Source organism: Vulpes lagopus, chromosome 1, assembly GCF_018345385.1.
Source record: "Vulpes lagopus strain Blue_001 chromosome 1, ASM1834538v1, whole genome shotgun sequence".
Lineage (NCBI taxonomy): Eukaryota > Metazoa > Chordata > Mammalia > Carnivora > Canidae > Vulpes > Vulpes lagopus.
In genome coordinates, this window is record NC_054824.1 from 79,802,434 (window position 1) to 79,819,968 (window position 17,535).

Sequence of the window (17,535 nt, forward strand, 5' to 3'; positions counted from 1 at the left end):
ATTTGTTTTGTTTCTTAAATTCCACATATGAATGAAATCATATGGCATTTGTCTCTCTGATGGACTTATTTCACTTTGCATTATGCCCTCTAGGCCCATTCGTGTTGTTGCAAATGGCAAGATTTCATTCTTTTTTTATGGTTGAATAATACTCGGTTGTATAAATATATCACATGTTCTTTATGCATTCGTCTATGGATGGACACTTGGATCGCTTCCATATATTGGCTATCGATCATAATGTTGCATAAACATAGGGATACATATATCTTTTCAAATTTGTGTTTTTGTTTTCATTGGGTAAATACCCAGTAGTGATATTACTGAATATGGTAATTCTTTTTTTTTTTTTTTTTTGAGGAGTCGCCATACTGTGTTCCAAAGTGGCTGCACCAATTTGTAGTCCCACCAGCAGTGCACAAGGTTTCCTTTTTATCCACATCTGCAGCAACACTTATTATTTCTTGTCTTTTTGACAAAATACAACATCCATTCATAATAAAAACTCTCAACAAAATGGGCTTAGAGAGAATATACCTGAACATAATAAAGGCCATATGTGGAAAAACCCACCTCTAGTGTCACACTAAATGGTGAAAAACTGAGAACTTATCTCTAAGATCAGAAACAAGACAAGTATGTCCATTCTCACTACTTTTATTCAACATAGTACTGGAAGTTCTAGCCACAGCAGTCAGACAAGAAAAATAAATAAAAGGTATCCAAATTGGTAAGAAAGAAGTAAAACTTTCATTATTTGCAGATGACATGATATTATATATAGAAAGCTGTAAAGACTCTACCAAAGAACTATGAGACCTGGTAAATGAATTCAGTGAAGTGACAAGATACAAAACTAATATACAGAAATCTGTTGCATTTCTATACACTAATAATGAAGTAGCACAAAGAGAAATTAAGAAAACAATCCCATTTATAACTACACAAAAAATAATAAAATACCTAAAAATAAACTAAACCAAGGAAGTCAAAGACCTGTACTCTCAAAACTATAAAATGTTGATGAAAGAAATTGAAGATAACACAAAAAACTGGAGATATTACATGCTTATGGATTAGAAGAACAACTATTGTTACAATGTCTATACTACTCAAAGCAATCTTCCGATTAATACAATCCCTATCAAAATACCAACAGCGTTTTTCACAGAACTAGAATAAGTAATCCTAAAATTTGTTTGGAACCACAAAAGATCCTGAATAGCTAAAACAATCTTGAGAAAAAGAAGAACCAAGCTGGAGATATCACAATCCCAGGTTTCCAGATACACTTCAAAGCTGTAGTAAGTTCTTTTTATTTTCCAGTTCATGAGTTTCCATTTTGCTCTTATTTTATTATGGGTATTTGGTTCTCTGTTGAAATATTCAATTTTGTCTTTTGTTTTAGTCAATAAATTGGATAATAGTCTATAGATTAATAAATCTCAAACTTGTATCCCTGTAGTCTGTTCCTATTGCCCTTTGTTTTTTCTTAGTTTTCTACAAAAACTATTGTTTCAACTCCTTGCTGTCCTGGCAATTTTTTATCAAGTGTCAGATGTTGTTTATGAAAGATTATGGGCATAATTTGAAGCTTATATGGTAATGCTACCTTTGTTCAGAAGATTTACATGTGCTTTTGGCAGGAGACTAGAATGACCAACAATCTAGGATTACTTTGATCCAATTTCAGGAGTAGAAATGATTTGAAGCAAAGATGGTAAGGCCAGTCTATTTCTAGGGTGTTAGTTTTGGGATGGCAGCTTGATAGTTTCCCACCCCTCCTCTACTTCTTGCTCCATTTGTTCCCCAGTCCCTTCAAAACCATCCAGCTGTGCTCAGAGGTTCTCTCAGCTGCCTCTTCTGGAATCTGTTGATGTCTCTGGGAGAAATGGTAGCCTCCAATGCCGAGGTCACCTCCTTGGTTTTTGTTCTCTCATAGCTCTCTAGGTTCTATAATTTCTCATTTCCTTTTTAACCTTCTGATTCAAGGAGGCATTCTCTGTCCAGCTTTTCCCATTGTTATCAGTGGGACGGTTGGTCCTAATGGCCTAATCCCCCATTACTAGAAACCTGTGTTTTTTTTATATACATGAAAAAGCCCTGGTTGTGAAGGGACAGAGATTGTGAAACACAAAGCCCAAAGACTGCCAAGTTTTTTTAAATTTTATTTTGGAAAAGAATCAGGGAAGTACCATATCATGAGAGTGAAGTACATATCTTAGTTTTATTTTTATGCTTGCTTATGTCACAGTAAAAAACTACCCCAAAATTTCAGTGTCTTATAATAAGAAACTTTATTTTTAATTCATGTTAGAGTTTGGCTCTGGGTTGACTGTGGGTCTGCTCCATATTTTCTTCATTCTGGAATTCAGAATGAAAGAAAAGTCTGTCTGGGATAAGCCTTTTTTTTTATGACAATGTTGGATAGTTCTTAAAATGTCTTATGAGCCTATGTGTCAGTTTTACATTCTATTCACCAAAACAAGTCAAGGCCAACTTTTTAGAGTGAACAACACTTGAAATTACATGGCGGGGGTGGGGGAGGCAGCAAGTAAGAGCAACAGTAACACAGTTCACTACACAGAGGCACACGGTTTCAAGAAGGAGAGGAGTGGGTAGACTGAAATTCAATCAGTCTTTAAACAGTGACAACTGAATGAGTTTAGGGAGGATTCACCTGCATCTGACAAAACAATTTTAAAAAAGGAACCAACTCCTGGTTTTGTTGATCTATTCTACAGTTCTTGTCTCTATTTTATTGAATTCTGCTCAAATCTTTATTATCTCTCTTCTTTTGCCGGGTGTACGTTTTATTTGCTGTTCTTTCTCCAGTTCCTCTAGGTGCGAGGTTAGCTTGTGTATTTGATTTTTTTCCAATTTTTTGAGGAATGCTTGTATTGCAATGTATTTCCCCTCTTAGGACTGATTTTGCTATATCCCAAAGATTTTGAACAGTTGTATCTTCATTTTCAAAAGCCTATCTTTTTAACAAGTACTTACTACAGTAGGATTTGATTGTAGCCCAGGTGACATGGAACTTGTCTCAAGATACATAGATCACTCCAGTTTGTAGATCCCATGTTCTGAGTCCTTTTGGGACAGTAGGCATGGTATTCATGGGTAGGTTACCTTGAATGTTAACCCAGTTGCCCATCCCTGCTGCCTTAAGATGATCACTTTTAACAGCTATGGTTGCCTGCTAAGAAGTTCATGGCAGCAATAGCTTCGGGAAAGTTCTAACTTAATATTTAGGAATCTAGAGTCTACATTTTCACTAGTAGCCAATGATTAGTCCCAGCAGCACACACACAAAATATCTAATTCATACCAGAGGGCTCCAGACCCACTGGGGCCAACCTCTACATAGGACCAAGAATCCACTGATATGGGGGATGTGCTTGGAACATTCTATCTCACATCACAAGGAATGATGATCTATTTATACCTGTTTAGGATTAAGAGGAGTTGTATTTTAAGCAATAGGTTTTTTTAGAGTGAAGTTTAGAACAACTAGAACATTGATGATATATGTTTATGAAACAATTTCGAGCTGCTAAATATATTTTAAGTGTAATGTAGTTTTTGATTCCTGAATGTTGAAAATTTCTAAATTGAAGCAATCTGGCCTTTTTCTATTTAGACTCTTCTCATGTGAATGATAGCCCAGAATCTAGAGCCCTGGATTATTCTGTTGTTATTCTTAGGATGGAGCTTAATAGTTGATGTACTGGGTCCCATCTCGGTCCAGATTTTCAGTTTGGTTACAGATGTGAGCACTCATGTGTGGAAAAAGCAGGTCTGAAACGATGTTGGTGTATCTGATGGAGCGCCTGTTAATTGTTATTCTTTTCCATAGGCTGAGCGTCAGGCCATCAACACAACAGTCCAAGGCTCGGCGGCTGATATTGTCAAAATAGCCACAGTTAACATTCAGAAGCAATTAGAGACCTTCCACTCAACCTTCAAATCCCATGGTCATCGGGAGGGTATGCTCCAAAGTGAAAGAACAGGTTTGTTCATAAATGAGGCCCCTGCCATGTCATGTAGTGACATTAGTTGTATCAGAAAAGAAAACAGGAAGCATTTTATATATTATTTCTCAGCAGTTTTCAAATGTTTTGCTCTCATGATGTCATTACCCTCTTAGAATTACTAAAGGTCCCAAAGAACTTTTGTTTGTGTGGGTTATGTGTACTAATATTTACCATATTAGAAGTTTAAACAGGAAATTCAAAAACATGTATTAATGCTTAATAATAACAAACTCACATATGTCAGCATAAATAAACATTTTCTTAAAACCAACTACATGTTTTAGAACAAGAGAAAGTTGATGATGAGTGGTTTTAATGAACATTTCTGCAAGTCTCTTTAATGTCTGGCTTAAGAGGAGACATTTGGATTCTCTTATATATTTCTATATTCAATTTGTTGCGATCTCCTCTGTCCTGTAACCTCTGGAAAGCCGTCCCCACAGTCTATGGTGATAGGTGTCCCAGTCTGTGGGAAGTTGATGTGCTTACCAGGATATGGGACTTTCAGTGCTAAATGAGGATAGTTGGTTACTTTGCTGTGTGCTTAGGAGAGAATGAGACCAAAAAGGGAAAATAACCTCTGAGTGTTATTATTAAAATAATCTTAACTTTGCAGATACTTTGAAGGAATCTTAGGGGTCATTTGGTCCTTAGATAACAACAACATGTTGATTTTCCTATTCACCACCTTCCATGTTCTTGGAAGTCTGGGAATATACACTGAGTTGACTTCCTTGTCACATCCATCTCTTGGTCAGTATTGTGTATCATACTCCACACACATTCTCTCTTTCTGTTTATAGAGAATAAATGATCAAACTTATTTGGGGGATAGCACTGTACTGTGCTGTAGAGGATTTTAAAGTAAAAGTTATCAAACTCTTAAATATAAAATCAAAGGGAAGGAAGGGAAGATGTGATTCTTGACTGAAATATTTCCATAACTGCTCACAGCAGAGTGGTGCAGCACCCGAATGAGGATACAGACTATAGCAGTTGAGAGCAGCAGGAAGGCAATGTGGGTATGTCACTGCGGATCGCTTCCTGGGCTTGGGCCAGGTTAAAGGTGGTGGTAGGTTGTCTGAGCCTGAGGAAGCAGCCCACACAGGGAACAGGAGGACCATAGCATTCATGGTCAGAAGCCAAAAAGCCAACGGGAAATCAAGAGGACGACGGTACAGTGAGTGGAAAGCAGAAGAGCATCTCCAGTGTTGGGAGATGAGTGGGGCCTCATCCTTTTTTTTTTTTTTTTTTTTTTTTTAGCTTACACAAAGGCAATTTATTAACAGAAAATAGTTTGAAGAATCCTGTTCACAGACGGCGACCACGGCGACCCCCCTTCCTGCGGGTGCTATCGGAGGGGATGGGGGTGACATCCTCAATCCGCCCAATCTTCATTCCTGAGCGGGCAAGGGCTCTGAGGGCTGACTGGGCCCCAGGTCCAGGGGTCTTTTTTTTTTTTTTTTCCAAGGCAAAGTCTTCAAGTTTTATTTATAATGGGAGAATAGTTCCAAGAGATGCCAAGCTTCCAGATGTATTATTGGCTATAAAAAAAAAAAAAAAAAAAAAAAAAAAGGCTACATGGCTGGATTCAATCTGCTAATATTTGTGAAGGAGTCTGCAACAGTATTCTAGGCCGCCAACAAAAGTGTGACAGACACACTAAAAGCCCTCCAACTTTAACTTGTAACGTAGCTTCATTCTCAAAGCTGACTCCTTTTTTTCTTTTTCTTTTTCCTGAGTATAGTACAGTTAAAATTTAAAACAGCTCCTTGACACTGCTTTTCATGTCCAAACCAGCCATTTTGTTGTACTTTGGTAAAGGACCTCTTCCCCTTCCTCCCCTACACATTCAGATACACCCACACACGCAGACTGACTCTCTTTCTCTCATACCCCAAGGTCATGAGTGAATTAGTGAATTAGTTCCTTGTAAAGAAAATTCTTGGGGCAGGGAAGGGGGTAGGCAGCAAGAGGAATTAAACAAAAAAAACAAAAAAAAAAGTCTGGTGGGCCAGAGCGGACTTGGGTCAGCTGGCCAACAGATAGGTGCACAGCTTTTGTGGCCCTGGGAAGGAAGCCCCGTGCCGCGGCCTCCCCTGCCTTTGCTCTGTACCCTGTCAGAGCCGCCTGCGAGGAAACGGGCTGCAGGTTGTGACAACGGAGAGCCCTTGCTGAGGGAAGCACCACAGGCTGAGGAGGACCGTGTCTGTGCCGCCCCGAAGGACCAGCCGGAAACCTGGTGGCAAAAAAGAAAGGCCTGCTGTGGATCCGGGCAAATAACTGAGGGCAGTTACTCCAAAGGTGTTAAAGTTGAAGCTGATCTTTGTGATCAGCGGGGCACAATCTGTACGGCTAGGCTCAGCCTTGACCGTAGCTGAGTCTAGGACGGTGGAGTTACAGGCTCCTTGAGGATCTACAGAGAGATCATCTTCATGGAAAAATGTACAGATCCCGACTCTTAACATAGAGCTTCAGGGGAGTCATACAGTCTCTGAGGCCCTCATTTGGAGCCCGGGTTTAAGATTAACTTGTCTGTGGGAAGCACTGGTTCTACCGCAGGGACGCAGGGACACGTCTGGCCGTGAAAATCTATCTGGGAGTGTCCTTCTCATGAAACACTGCGTAACAATAGCAGCTCAGTTTCCCCGAGTAGGGTGAGGCCCCCTCCTGCGCTGGTGCTGCTATTCAGAGAAGTTGGTGGTGGGGCTGCCATGGAAAGTGAAGATGCTGGTTGTTTATAGGAATTAAATTTGATATCATTTGGAGCAGAGTTCTTCAAACTCCGTTCACTGACTTGTTTGTTAGACTCTTCCTTTCTGGGGGGAAGTCAGTAGAGTTTTGAGTTTACCTAAGAGGTGGGAAGTCAGTTATTAGATATTTTCCTAATATTCTAAATCTTCTGTGTTTTAATCTAATTAAAATTCTCCAGAGTTTCTCAAAATCCCTAAAAACCCTATTCTTCTGTGGCACAGTGACACGCTGATCAGTTTTGCTACTTCTTTCACGGCGTAGGATTGTTACCAAAGAGAAAACAGCAAGGGGTGTTGTATCCAGTCAGAGGAGGCTTCCTCATCCTTCAGCTCCACGATGAGCTCTTCTATGAAGTGGCCCAAGAGGATGTCGTCCAGGTATCCTTGCACTGTTTGGGTCCGTTCCACAGAACGCCAAGACACCGTAGGTCAGGTTAAGATGCATGAGATTCTGGAACCCTTCCCTATTCCCAGGATAGCTGGGGACATGTCGAGTCCTTAAGGGTAGAAAAAGAGCGAAGAATGCTCGGTTCCGTTCTTCTTTTTAAAGCAACTTTGGTGCAGGGCTGTTTTTGTTTGGGGGAAGTTAGATGAGAGTTTGGAGTCTAGCCCTGAGGGTTTAAAAGGTGAGTAGTCTCCCTGCAACCAGCAGAGCTCCTGCTCATCAGTGTGGTCCGGTTTGAGAGGCCTGGCTCTTTTTTTTATTTTAAGTTTTAAGCACCATGAGATGAGGAGCTCCAGTCTGGCTTATCACCCCTGTGGGTGGGTTGGGAGACATTCTTTGGGAGGAGAGTTTGCTGACCTCTGTTTTTTGTTTTTTGTTTTTTGTTTTTTTCAGGTAGCTCAGATTGTCAAGAATGAAATGGAAAGGGCCATAGAACTTTCTGTGAAACTAAAAGTGAAGGTGAAAATAGGTGTGAGCTGGGGAGACCTGAAGGACTTTGATGTGTAGTTGCACGGCTGGCTAAGTTCTCACGGGGAAGCCTGGAGGAGGTACAACCACAAGGAAGAGAGATTACCCTTTCACCTCTTTCCGGGGAACCAATTCTCACATCTTGATGGATGTGGAATAGTAATGTTAGTGAGAGTTTCAAAATGTACATCAGACTTTAATCTCTGTAGTGTGAAGAAACTGTTTTGAGGCAAAATAACAAGCTCAATGATTATATTCACTCTCAAAGAGTATGGATGAAATTGCCTTTTACAGTTCTTTGGGGCTCTAAACAGGTTCAGAACGCATGATTGAAATACGCACTTAGCACTTTTGGTCTCATCCGTCTGGGTCGAGCTTGAAGAGAATGGAATGCTTGCCCCAGGGGTATTTCCATTCTGTCCAAGGACAGACACTTGGGATGCAGACCGCAGCAGGAGCCACAAGGCAAATAGAGCTTTGGTGTCTCCTGTGCCACCTTGGCTTAGGCTTTGTGTGTGATTTTTCTTCACTATCAGTGTAAGACTACGAGAGTAGTCTCTGTAAGCGGCATTGGCTAATAAATTCTGGATCCTGTAAAGTGGTAGACTTGGTACGGATATAGTCTAGGAATGGACGTTCATGAAATGGTGCTTCTTCTCCTTTTCCCTCCTCTATTCATACAGTGAATGTATTTTCAATACTGAGGTTTTATAAAATAAGCTACACCTCTTCAAGAGGTATCCTGTCCTGCAAGATCAGATGTTTACACTGCAGTTTAATTTAATCCTGCCAGAGAAGGAAGACACCCCCATATCCGTCTCTGAGTGCCCCTTCTGTGTTTGTGACATGGTGAGAATACTTATGCTGGAGAGACGATATTTATGATTCCAGTCAAAAGTATATAATGTATTTTGCTGTAGAAATAAAATGAATTTATGAGAAACTTTGTCAGCAGGTCAGTTTTTTTAAATTGTGTTTCATCTAAAAGTATCAGAAATCTGTGTTCGTAGTTACTTATTGTAGGGTTTGCATTGTTGAGTGTTCAACAATGTCTACGCATGTAGGAAATGGTTCTTATATTCTTAATCAGTTACCAGAAGAGCTCTTTTATGTTCGTTAATCAGAATTTTTTAAAAAGACAGTTGCTTTTTAAGCAAAACCTAGTACACTTCTAGTAGTTGCATGTTAGCGCGTAATCTACTCAGACATGTTTTCTGGGGGGTGAGAGGGTGTGGGCAGAAGATGGCATAGGTAAGAGGGAAACTACGTCGTTACTTCTCGAGTGTTTTCCATGTTCACTTGTACCATGTTTCTCAGGGAGAAGAGCTGTAGTGCTGGCAACATTCAGGTGGCCTGGAGATCCAGCACAGGAAAGGGCTCATTCTGTTCACTTGTGAGTTTTCTCCAAACATGAGTGTACACATTTCTACCTTCCTTTATGCAGCGGTGGCTCTGGATTCACAGGCCCGTGCATCTTCTCATCCTTTTGACTTCTCAGCTGGACTTCGAACAGGCACCCCTTGCTTTGCATGGTTCAGTTATGCACAAATTCCAGTTACCATGGTTTACTGAAATAACACTAGTGCCCCTAGTCACACAATTGAAGTTTCAGCTGCCGTGGTGTATTAGCTGGCTCATTGCCTGAAGTTCGGAATTCGCTGGTAGCTCTTCATTCCACAAGTCATTACGTAAATAACAGGTGCGCACTGTGGTAAGCAGAGTTAACACCCCCCGTCCCCATCCTGATCCCCCAGACCTGTGAGCATGTTGTATCACATGTTAAAAGGGACTTTGCTGGGCAGCCCAGGTGGCTCAGCTGCTTAGCGCCGCCTTCAGCCCAGGGCGTGATCCTGGAGACCTGGGATTGAGTCCCACGTCAGGCTCCCTTTGTGGAGCCTGATTCTCTCTCTGCCTCTCTCTCTCTCTCTCTCTCTCTCTCTCTCTCTCTCTCTGTCTCTCTCTGTCTCCCCCCTCTCATTAATAAAATCTTTTTAAAAAATTATCTAGGTGGTTCCAATATAAACACGTTGGTCCTTATGACAGGAAGGCAGATGGTCAGAGTCAAAGGAGGATGGTGAAGATAGAAATAGAATTAGACTGAGATTTGAAGATGTTGTGCCATTGACTTCAAGGTGGAGGAAGGGGCCATGAGCCAAGGAGTGCAGGCAGTCTCTAGAGGCTGGAAGAAGCAATGGAATAGAAGTGGATGCAGAAGGGATGCAGCCCTGTCAACACCTTCTTTTCAGCACAATGAGATTATATCAGACTTCTGACCTCCGAAACTATAAGATAATCTGTGTTGTTTGTTTTTCCAGTCTTAGTGAGATATAATTGACACATGGCACCGTATAAATTTAAGGTGTACAGCATAATGACATATATATTGTGAAATGATTATCAGAATAAGTTAACACCCATCATCTCATTTGGATTCCAAAAAAGAAAAAAAAAAAAGGAAGAAAAGGTTTTCTTCCTTGTAATGAGAACTTTTAGAATTTACTCTTTTGGCACCTTTCAAATATACAATCCAGTAGTGTTAGCTGTAAGCACCATGTTGTACATTATATCCCCAGTGCTTATATTTATCTTGTAATTGGAGGTCTCTAGCTTTAGACCATCTTTCTCTAATTCCCCCCTTCCTATGCCCTCTGCCTTTGGTAACCACATATCTGAGCTCTTTCAATATTTCACATATAAGTGAGATCATACCGTATTTGTCTTTATCTGTCTGACTTAACCTCACTTAGCATATGGCCCACAAGGTCATCTATGTTGTCACAAATGGCGGAATTTCCTTCTTATGGCTAAATAATATTCCATTGAATCTGTAGTCCACAGTATCTTTATGCATTTATCCACCAACAAACAGGTAGGTTGTTCTCATGACTTGGTTATTGTAAATAATGTTAACAGGGGGACACAGATACCTCTTTGATAAGTGTTCTTATTTCCTCCAGGTAAATATCCAGAAGTGGAATTGCTGGATCATATGGTAGTCCTAGTCTTAATTTTTTTTTCTTAAGATTTGATTTATTGGGATCCCTGGGTGGCGCAGCGGTTTGGCGCCTGCCTTTGGCCCAGGGCGCGATCCTGGAGACCCGGGATCGAATCCCACGTCAGGCTCCCGGTGCATGGAGCCTGCTTCTCCCTCCGCCTGTGTCTCTGCCTCTCTCTCTCTCTCTGTGACTATCATAAATAAATTTAAAAAAAAAAAAATTAAAAAAAATTAAAAAAAAAAAAAAAAGATTTGATTTATTTATTAGAGAGAAAGCATGAGCAGGGGTAGGGGCAGAGGGAGAGGGAGAAGCAGACTCCCCACTGAGTGGGAAGCCTGACATGGGGCTCAATCCCAGGACCCTGGGATCAAGACCTGAGCTGAAGTTAGATGCTTAGCTTACTGAGCGACCCAGGCACCCCTTTTTCATCTTTTTTTTTTTTTTTAAAGATTTTATTTATTTAGTCACAAGAGACACAGAGAGAGAGACAGGGACAGAGGCAGAGGGAGAAGCAGGCTCCATGCAGGGAGCCCAATGTGGTACTTGATCCCAGGACTCCAGGATCACACCCCGGGCTGAAGGTGGCGCTAAACCGCTGAGCCACCCAGGGATGCCCCCCCCCCCCTTCATTTTTAAAGGACAGCTTTGCTGGGTCTAGAATTTTTATTTGACAGTTTTTTATTTCAATATTTTAAGTGGATCATCCCATTCTCTCCTGGCTTAGAAAGTTTCTGTCCCATAATCTTATGGGAGTTTCCTTGTATATAAACTTGTTTCTTCTCTTGCTGCTTTCAAAATTTTTGTCCTTGATTTTTGACCATTTAATAATAATGTGTCTCCATATAGCCTATTTATCTGTGGATTCATTGGGTCTCATGGATCTGAATATCTATTTCTTTTCCAAGGTTTGGGAAGTTTTTAGCCATTATTGCTTTAAATATATATATTTATATATATTTTCTATCCCTTTCTTTTCTTCTGGTCTTATCATGTGGATGTATGAATTGTATCCCATAATTCTCACAGGTTTTCTTCCCTCTCTTTTCTTCTTGTTCCTCTATGTGGACAGTTTTAAATATCCTATCTTCTAGGTCACTGATTTTTTTCTTTTGAATGGTTGAGCATGCTACTGAAGTTCTCTATTGAATTATTCACTCCAAACATTGTATTTTTCAGCCTAGGATTTCTGGTGTTTTTTTTTTTTTCTTTGTTGAACTTGTTTTGTTCATGCACTGTTTTCCTAGTTTTGTTCAGTTGTCCTTGTGTTCTTCTAGTTGATTAAACTGCTGTAAGAGGATTATTCTGAATACTTTTTTCTAAAGTAGGCTCCATGCTGGGCTTGAACTCATGACCCTGAGATCAAGACCTGAGCTGAGATCCAGAGTCAGACACTTAACCAACTGAACCACCCAGGTGCATCTATTCTGAATTCTTTGATCTCCATTTCCTTATGATTAATTATTAGAGTTTCACTAGTTTTCTTTGGTGTTGTCATACCTGATTTTTTGTGATCCTTGATTTTGTTTGTTGGTTTCTGTGCATTTAAGGAAGTTGTTTTATTTTCTAGACTTTATGAGTTCACTTTGGTAGAGATAGTTCTTTACTAGTCCACTTGACTTGGTGTTCTGAATGGTCATCTGGTAATGTTGTCGGTCCAATAGGGCTTATCATTGTCTGTCGTGGGACAAGATCATTGTCCATGCTTTAAGGTCAAGGGACAGAGGGATGCTGAGAACAGTTGGATAGGACTGCTGGTTTGGTTCACTGCTAAAGAAGCTATAGGATGGATTCTGTGGTTGACTGTGTTCTCCAATCAGGCTTTCTAGACGATTGGGAGTAGGAACTACACTCAGCAGCAGGTGTCGTTGAGTTAGTTTCAGTGTCCTTTCAGGGCAGTAGAATGGGCCCCAAGACCTGCACCACTCATTGTTTGGGGAGACAAATCAGGCTAGGCTGGACCCTGAATTTCCTGGACAGACAGGGCCACCAGTTTTGGTATGCAGATGGAGAAAGCCCCAATCTGTGCTTGCTTTTCACGTGCCACTGTAGTGTGGGGCTGTAGGATGGGCTCTGTAGCTTCCAGGTACTCCGCTCAATCCTCTGGTTGGGGGTTGTGGGGTGGTGGTGCAGGCTGTAACAGCAGCAGCTGGGATAGGAATTAGTTTCCTTATCCAGATAGGACCCCGTACATGCCCCAAGGCTGGTAATGTTCTTGTTTGGGAATCAACTCCGACAGACCTGCATGGTAAGCTCCCTGGACAGATGTGGACACTGTGTTGTTTCTGAGCATGCCGAGCTGCTGGTGAGGTCTTCACTCAAATGTTAAGTCGTAGATTGAGCTCCAGAGATTCCCAGGTGCTAAGGCCAGGCTTCCTGGTCAGGCAGGGCTGGGAGCTGTGTTTAGCAGTGGGTGAGGCTATGAATTAGCTCTGGAAGAGCAGGAGCTCTTCAGCTGGAGAGCCGGCTCCAGGCAGTATCCCAGATGGTGCTTCCTGATCAGGAGAGGCTAAGAGCTATACTCAGTAGTGGGTGAGTGGGTGAACTAGCCTCTACCTGAACAGAGCAGCAAAGCTGCCTCCAAGTAGCCTCCCAGGTTTTCTGGTCGTGCAGGGCTGGGAATCACACGTGTCAGTGAGTAGGGTTATGAATCGGGTCCCCTTACTGAGCGGAGTGGGGTAATTGGCTCCAAGGCTGGCAAGGCTCTTTGTTGCTGACCTGGGCCTCACGTCTCTTGGCAGAACGTTACCACTGGCTTTGCTGTACGGGTGATCAGATCTGCCTGCTAGACTCTACACGTGAGCGTTTCCGTACTGTGCAACTCTCAGATCTTCTGGTTGGGCAGGGCTGGGAGCTACGATGAATGGTGGTAGGGTTCTGACTCAGCATCCCTGTCCCTGACGGTGGGGGGGCCATGGTGGAATGTGGGGGCAGACCAGGCTCTAGGGCTGGAAAGGCTCTTTGAGCTCCTAAATTAGGCAAACCTGCACCCTGCCAAGTTCTCTGTCAGACCGTACAATTCTCTTTGGCTTTGCAGATGAACATTGATGCTATTTGTGACTTTCACTTGGGTGCTGTAAGTAGGATGTTGGGCTGCCAAGATCCGAGTACTGGTTGTTGCAAGTCTCTCCCTCCTTCTCTGTCACAATCTGATTCCTAGTGGTCAAGCCCTGCAGATTCCCCAGAGATTCCTTTGGGGCAAGACTGGAATGGGGACTCCAAGAAGGGACTCAATGCTAGGGTAGCTGGATGTCCAACCCCGGGCTCTTAACCTGTTGGAGAAGCCACAGGCTTAGGGGAGACTTCTTGCTGTGCTGATCTGGGGGAGAGGCAGTGTGGTCAGTGTAGCCATTCTCTTTACCCTTGTAATGTGGTTTGTCCCAGACCTTCTGGTGCAGGGGGAGACTCCAGTCTCAGCCCTGCGTTCTAGGATTTTCTCATTGGTGTCTTGTCAGTGTATAGTTATTGTCCTTGTGAGAGGGTGTGAAGTTGGGAATGATCTATGTCATCAACTTAGCCATGCTTCAGTGTGTGCTGCTTTAAGCTGGTAAGTCTGACAAATGACTATTTGTCATTGCACTAACAGGACACTAGCACGTACATCATGATAAGTTACCAAATACATCACTTCTTTCAAAGCCTGTCCATGATTGGTCACTGCACATTTGTCATTGATTTTAGGCACAGACAGTAAAACACTGGCAGTACTCTTTGTTTCCCAGTGTTAAATTCATGTGACATTCTACAAAAATAGGTAATCATAAGAGAAAATTGGCTAATTAAGATGAAAGTGCAGCAGAAAAATGAAAAATGAGGACACAAAGTGAAATTCAAATCAAACATAGAGTTACAGAAGAAATAGCTGACCAGAAAATACTGATACTGATGCTCTCCAAGACTTTTTAAGATGTGCAACTTGAAAAATGTAGTGAAGGCAAAATTATCAATATAAGTGAGGAAAATGGTTGTGACAAAAGGTATGGAGTTGTCCCAGAGGAAGTGAGGACAGCAAAAAAAATCATGATTTGTTTACCTATAAATTTATTGTAATTTCATTGAAATTTTCTAGAGGATTTTTTTTTAAGATAGGTAATATTCTAAAACTTACCCAGAGAAGTAATGCCTATCAAACTTGAAAAGGATAAAAAATATCTATCAGATATTAGGACAGATTATAAAGATAATTTAACAGTTTGATATGGACATAGTAATAGACAACTAATTTCTAGGGCAGACTAAAGAATCTAGAAAACAGACACATATATAGAAAATTAAGATGTCACGTCAAACTAGTGGTAAAAGAATGTCATCCAAAAAAGGGGTATGGTGACGTTATCCATTTGTTAGAGCATCAAGTTAGATCCCTATTTCAAAACTCCAGATGGATTAAAAGCCTAAATGTAAAAATAAAACTATGAAATTAAAGAGGTTATGAGTTATTAGTTTATAGACCTAGAGTTTAAAAACAAAGTTTAAAAGTCATAAAGCTAAAAGATTATAAAATTGGATTACATTAAAAGGAAATCCTCAGTATAAAAAAAGGGATGACTGACATCTAAGACACAGAACAGTCTAATCCAGGGCCAGGGCATGAGAACCCAAAAGGTATCCAAAGCCTAGATGGGGCTGAATTAGCAAGTGAGGACCACAGGGCCCCACTCCAAACAGGAAACCCCTCATTCACTAACCTCTTCCCAGATCAGTGACAGGTGCCCACGTGTGTGGAACAGACCAGCCACTACTGTAGAGTGAAGGACAGGGGACTCACGGGAAACACAAGAACCGCCACCCCTCTCCCTTGCCATGAGGTCAGATGAGCCTTCCTCTAAACCAGGAAGCCAGTCTTGCTAGAAGGAAAAGGGAGAGATTATTAACGGAACAGGCTTTAGGAAGACTTAAGGAAAAATCAGTTATAGAAAATAAATATGCTACATTAACTTCCAGAGTTGTAATAAAAATGAGTAATAGATAAGTGACCTATAATATAGAGCCTGACTCCATCTTTTGCCGTTTGCTGAAAAGTTTTAAGTCTTCCTGTTTCCCTCTGCCGCACATTTGGGTAAGCTGAGAAGCAAGCCTGGGTGCTCCCCTCTTTGCTGTACAAACGCCTTCCTGCAAACCCCAGCCCCACTCTAACCACATAAAAACCACAAACCAGTCTTTTTTTCTTGTTCTCTGAAGCCATGTTTTACCAATTTGGGAGCACGGATCTCCCCAGAAAGCTTCTTTTCAAACCCTCTCAAAGTATGTGTGGTGGCATCAGTTTCAACATCCAAACGAAATATTGAGTAGGGCATCCAGTCTTTTGGAGGATGGCCATACCTGAACTCTTCAGAGAATGTAGTCAAAAATTACAAACAAGTCACAGACGGTGGAATAAGTATGTTTAATTAAACATAAAAAGGTACTCAATTTCACTGATTAGAGAAGTTTCAATAAAAACAGATGCCATTTTCACCTTTTAGATTGTGAAAAAAAACCCATAAGATTAATACTGAGAATAAATGAAGATGTAGGGAAACAGTAATTCCTGTATGCTGGTGAAAAATAGTTTAATTGGCAACATCTTATTTAAGAGGTTGGAGGGAGCATGCCCTCTGAATTCCATGGTATCTTCCCTAGAGAACTGCTTGCAACTATGCAAAATGCATGTGCAACAATGTTTACTGTGGTCTTATTTATAATATCAAGGGATTGGAAAGTAAATGTCTAAAGTAGAGGATTGGTAACAAATTATGCTTTATTGACCCCACGGAATAATATAAAGATAAAAGGAATGCATGGGTGTTTATAAATACGTGGAAAGGTATCTAAGACACTGGGAAGGTATCTAAGACACAATAGGTGAGCAAGCAAGTTGCAGCATAGAAAAATGGGAGGAAACAATGAATAACTATTATAGAAAAGAATAAGAGGTAACTGAGGGAAATTTCCAGGATTTTTTGTTCTCATTATTTAGCGTGATTATAAATATACATTCATATATTTGTGTAATTAAAAGACATTTTTAAAAGAAAAGTTTTAAATAATGGTTGGCATCCCAAACCATCTTAAAAAACTAACCCATAAAGCAGTTGTCCATTTGCTATGAAGGGTAGAAGACAATGTCATCAAAATGCAAGTAATTCAACAAAATCGAGAATGTTTTATTTTTATAATTTTATTTTGAAGTAATTTCAAACTTAAATAAGAGTTTCAAGAATAGTACCAAGAGTCCCACTCAAGTGAGTTTTGTGAATCGTTGCAGTTATGTTTTTTTATAGCAAAAGGGTCCAATCCAAGATCTCATGTTATACGCAGTTGTCATGACTCACTCACTGGTCTCCTTAAATCTGGAACATCCATCTTTCCTTGACTTTCAAGACAATTTTAAATACAGGGCAGTCATTTTATAGAATGTCTGTCAATTTGATTTTGTCCAATATTTCCTCATGGTTAGAACTGTCTTGTGTGTTTTTGGCAGAATTATTACACAGGTGATGCTGTCTTCTTATTACATGCAGTCAGATGGCACAAGATGTTGATTTGTTCCCTTACTGGTGATGGTAACTTAGATCACTTGTTTAAAATAGTGTCTAGCAGGTTTCTATAGTTTAAAATTATATTTTTTTTCTTTTTGATTAGCAAGTAGTTTTTGTGAAGATACTTTGAGACTACGTATGTATCCTGTTACTTCATTCCATTTTAACCCATGAGTTTTAGCATTCATTGGTTGTTGCCCCTGATTTCTTATAGTGGCTGGCAAAAAGTACTTTAAAAGTCCTATCCACATTTATCGGTGGACATTCCATTGTAAGGGTGAGCTTTTCCCTTCTCCTAATTAATTAATTAACACCAGT

The 17,535-nt window shown here is 40.7% G+C and overlaps 1 protein-coding gene across 2 annotated transcripts in view; it reads left to right on the plus strand.

The window, feature by feature from the left end:
- POLQ (DNA polymerase theta) overlaps positions 1-8,630 on the plus strand; it is a 129,928-nt gene extending 121,298 nt beyond the window's left edge. Inside the window, exons 28-30 of one of the 2 annotated variants that reach the window (XR_005983269.1) lie at positions 3,860-4,013; positions 7,013-7,168; positions 7,629-7,659. Coding sequence is in view for 1 of the 2 variants with exons in the window: in XM_041726868.1 (XP_041582802.1) it covers positions 3,860-4,013; positions 7,053-7,168; positions 7,629-7,742 (384 nt within the window). In the remaining variant the exon portion in view is untranslated. Of the gene's footprint in view, positions 1-3,859; positions 4,014-7,012; positions 7,169-7,628 lie in introns of both variants that reach the window. The other variant, XM_041726868.1, reaches the window with a different exon arrangement.
- Positions 8,631-17,535: the final 8,905 nt, after the last annotated feature.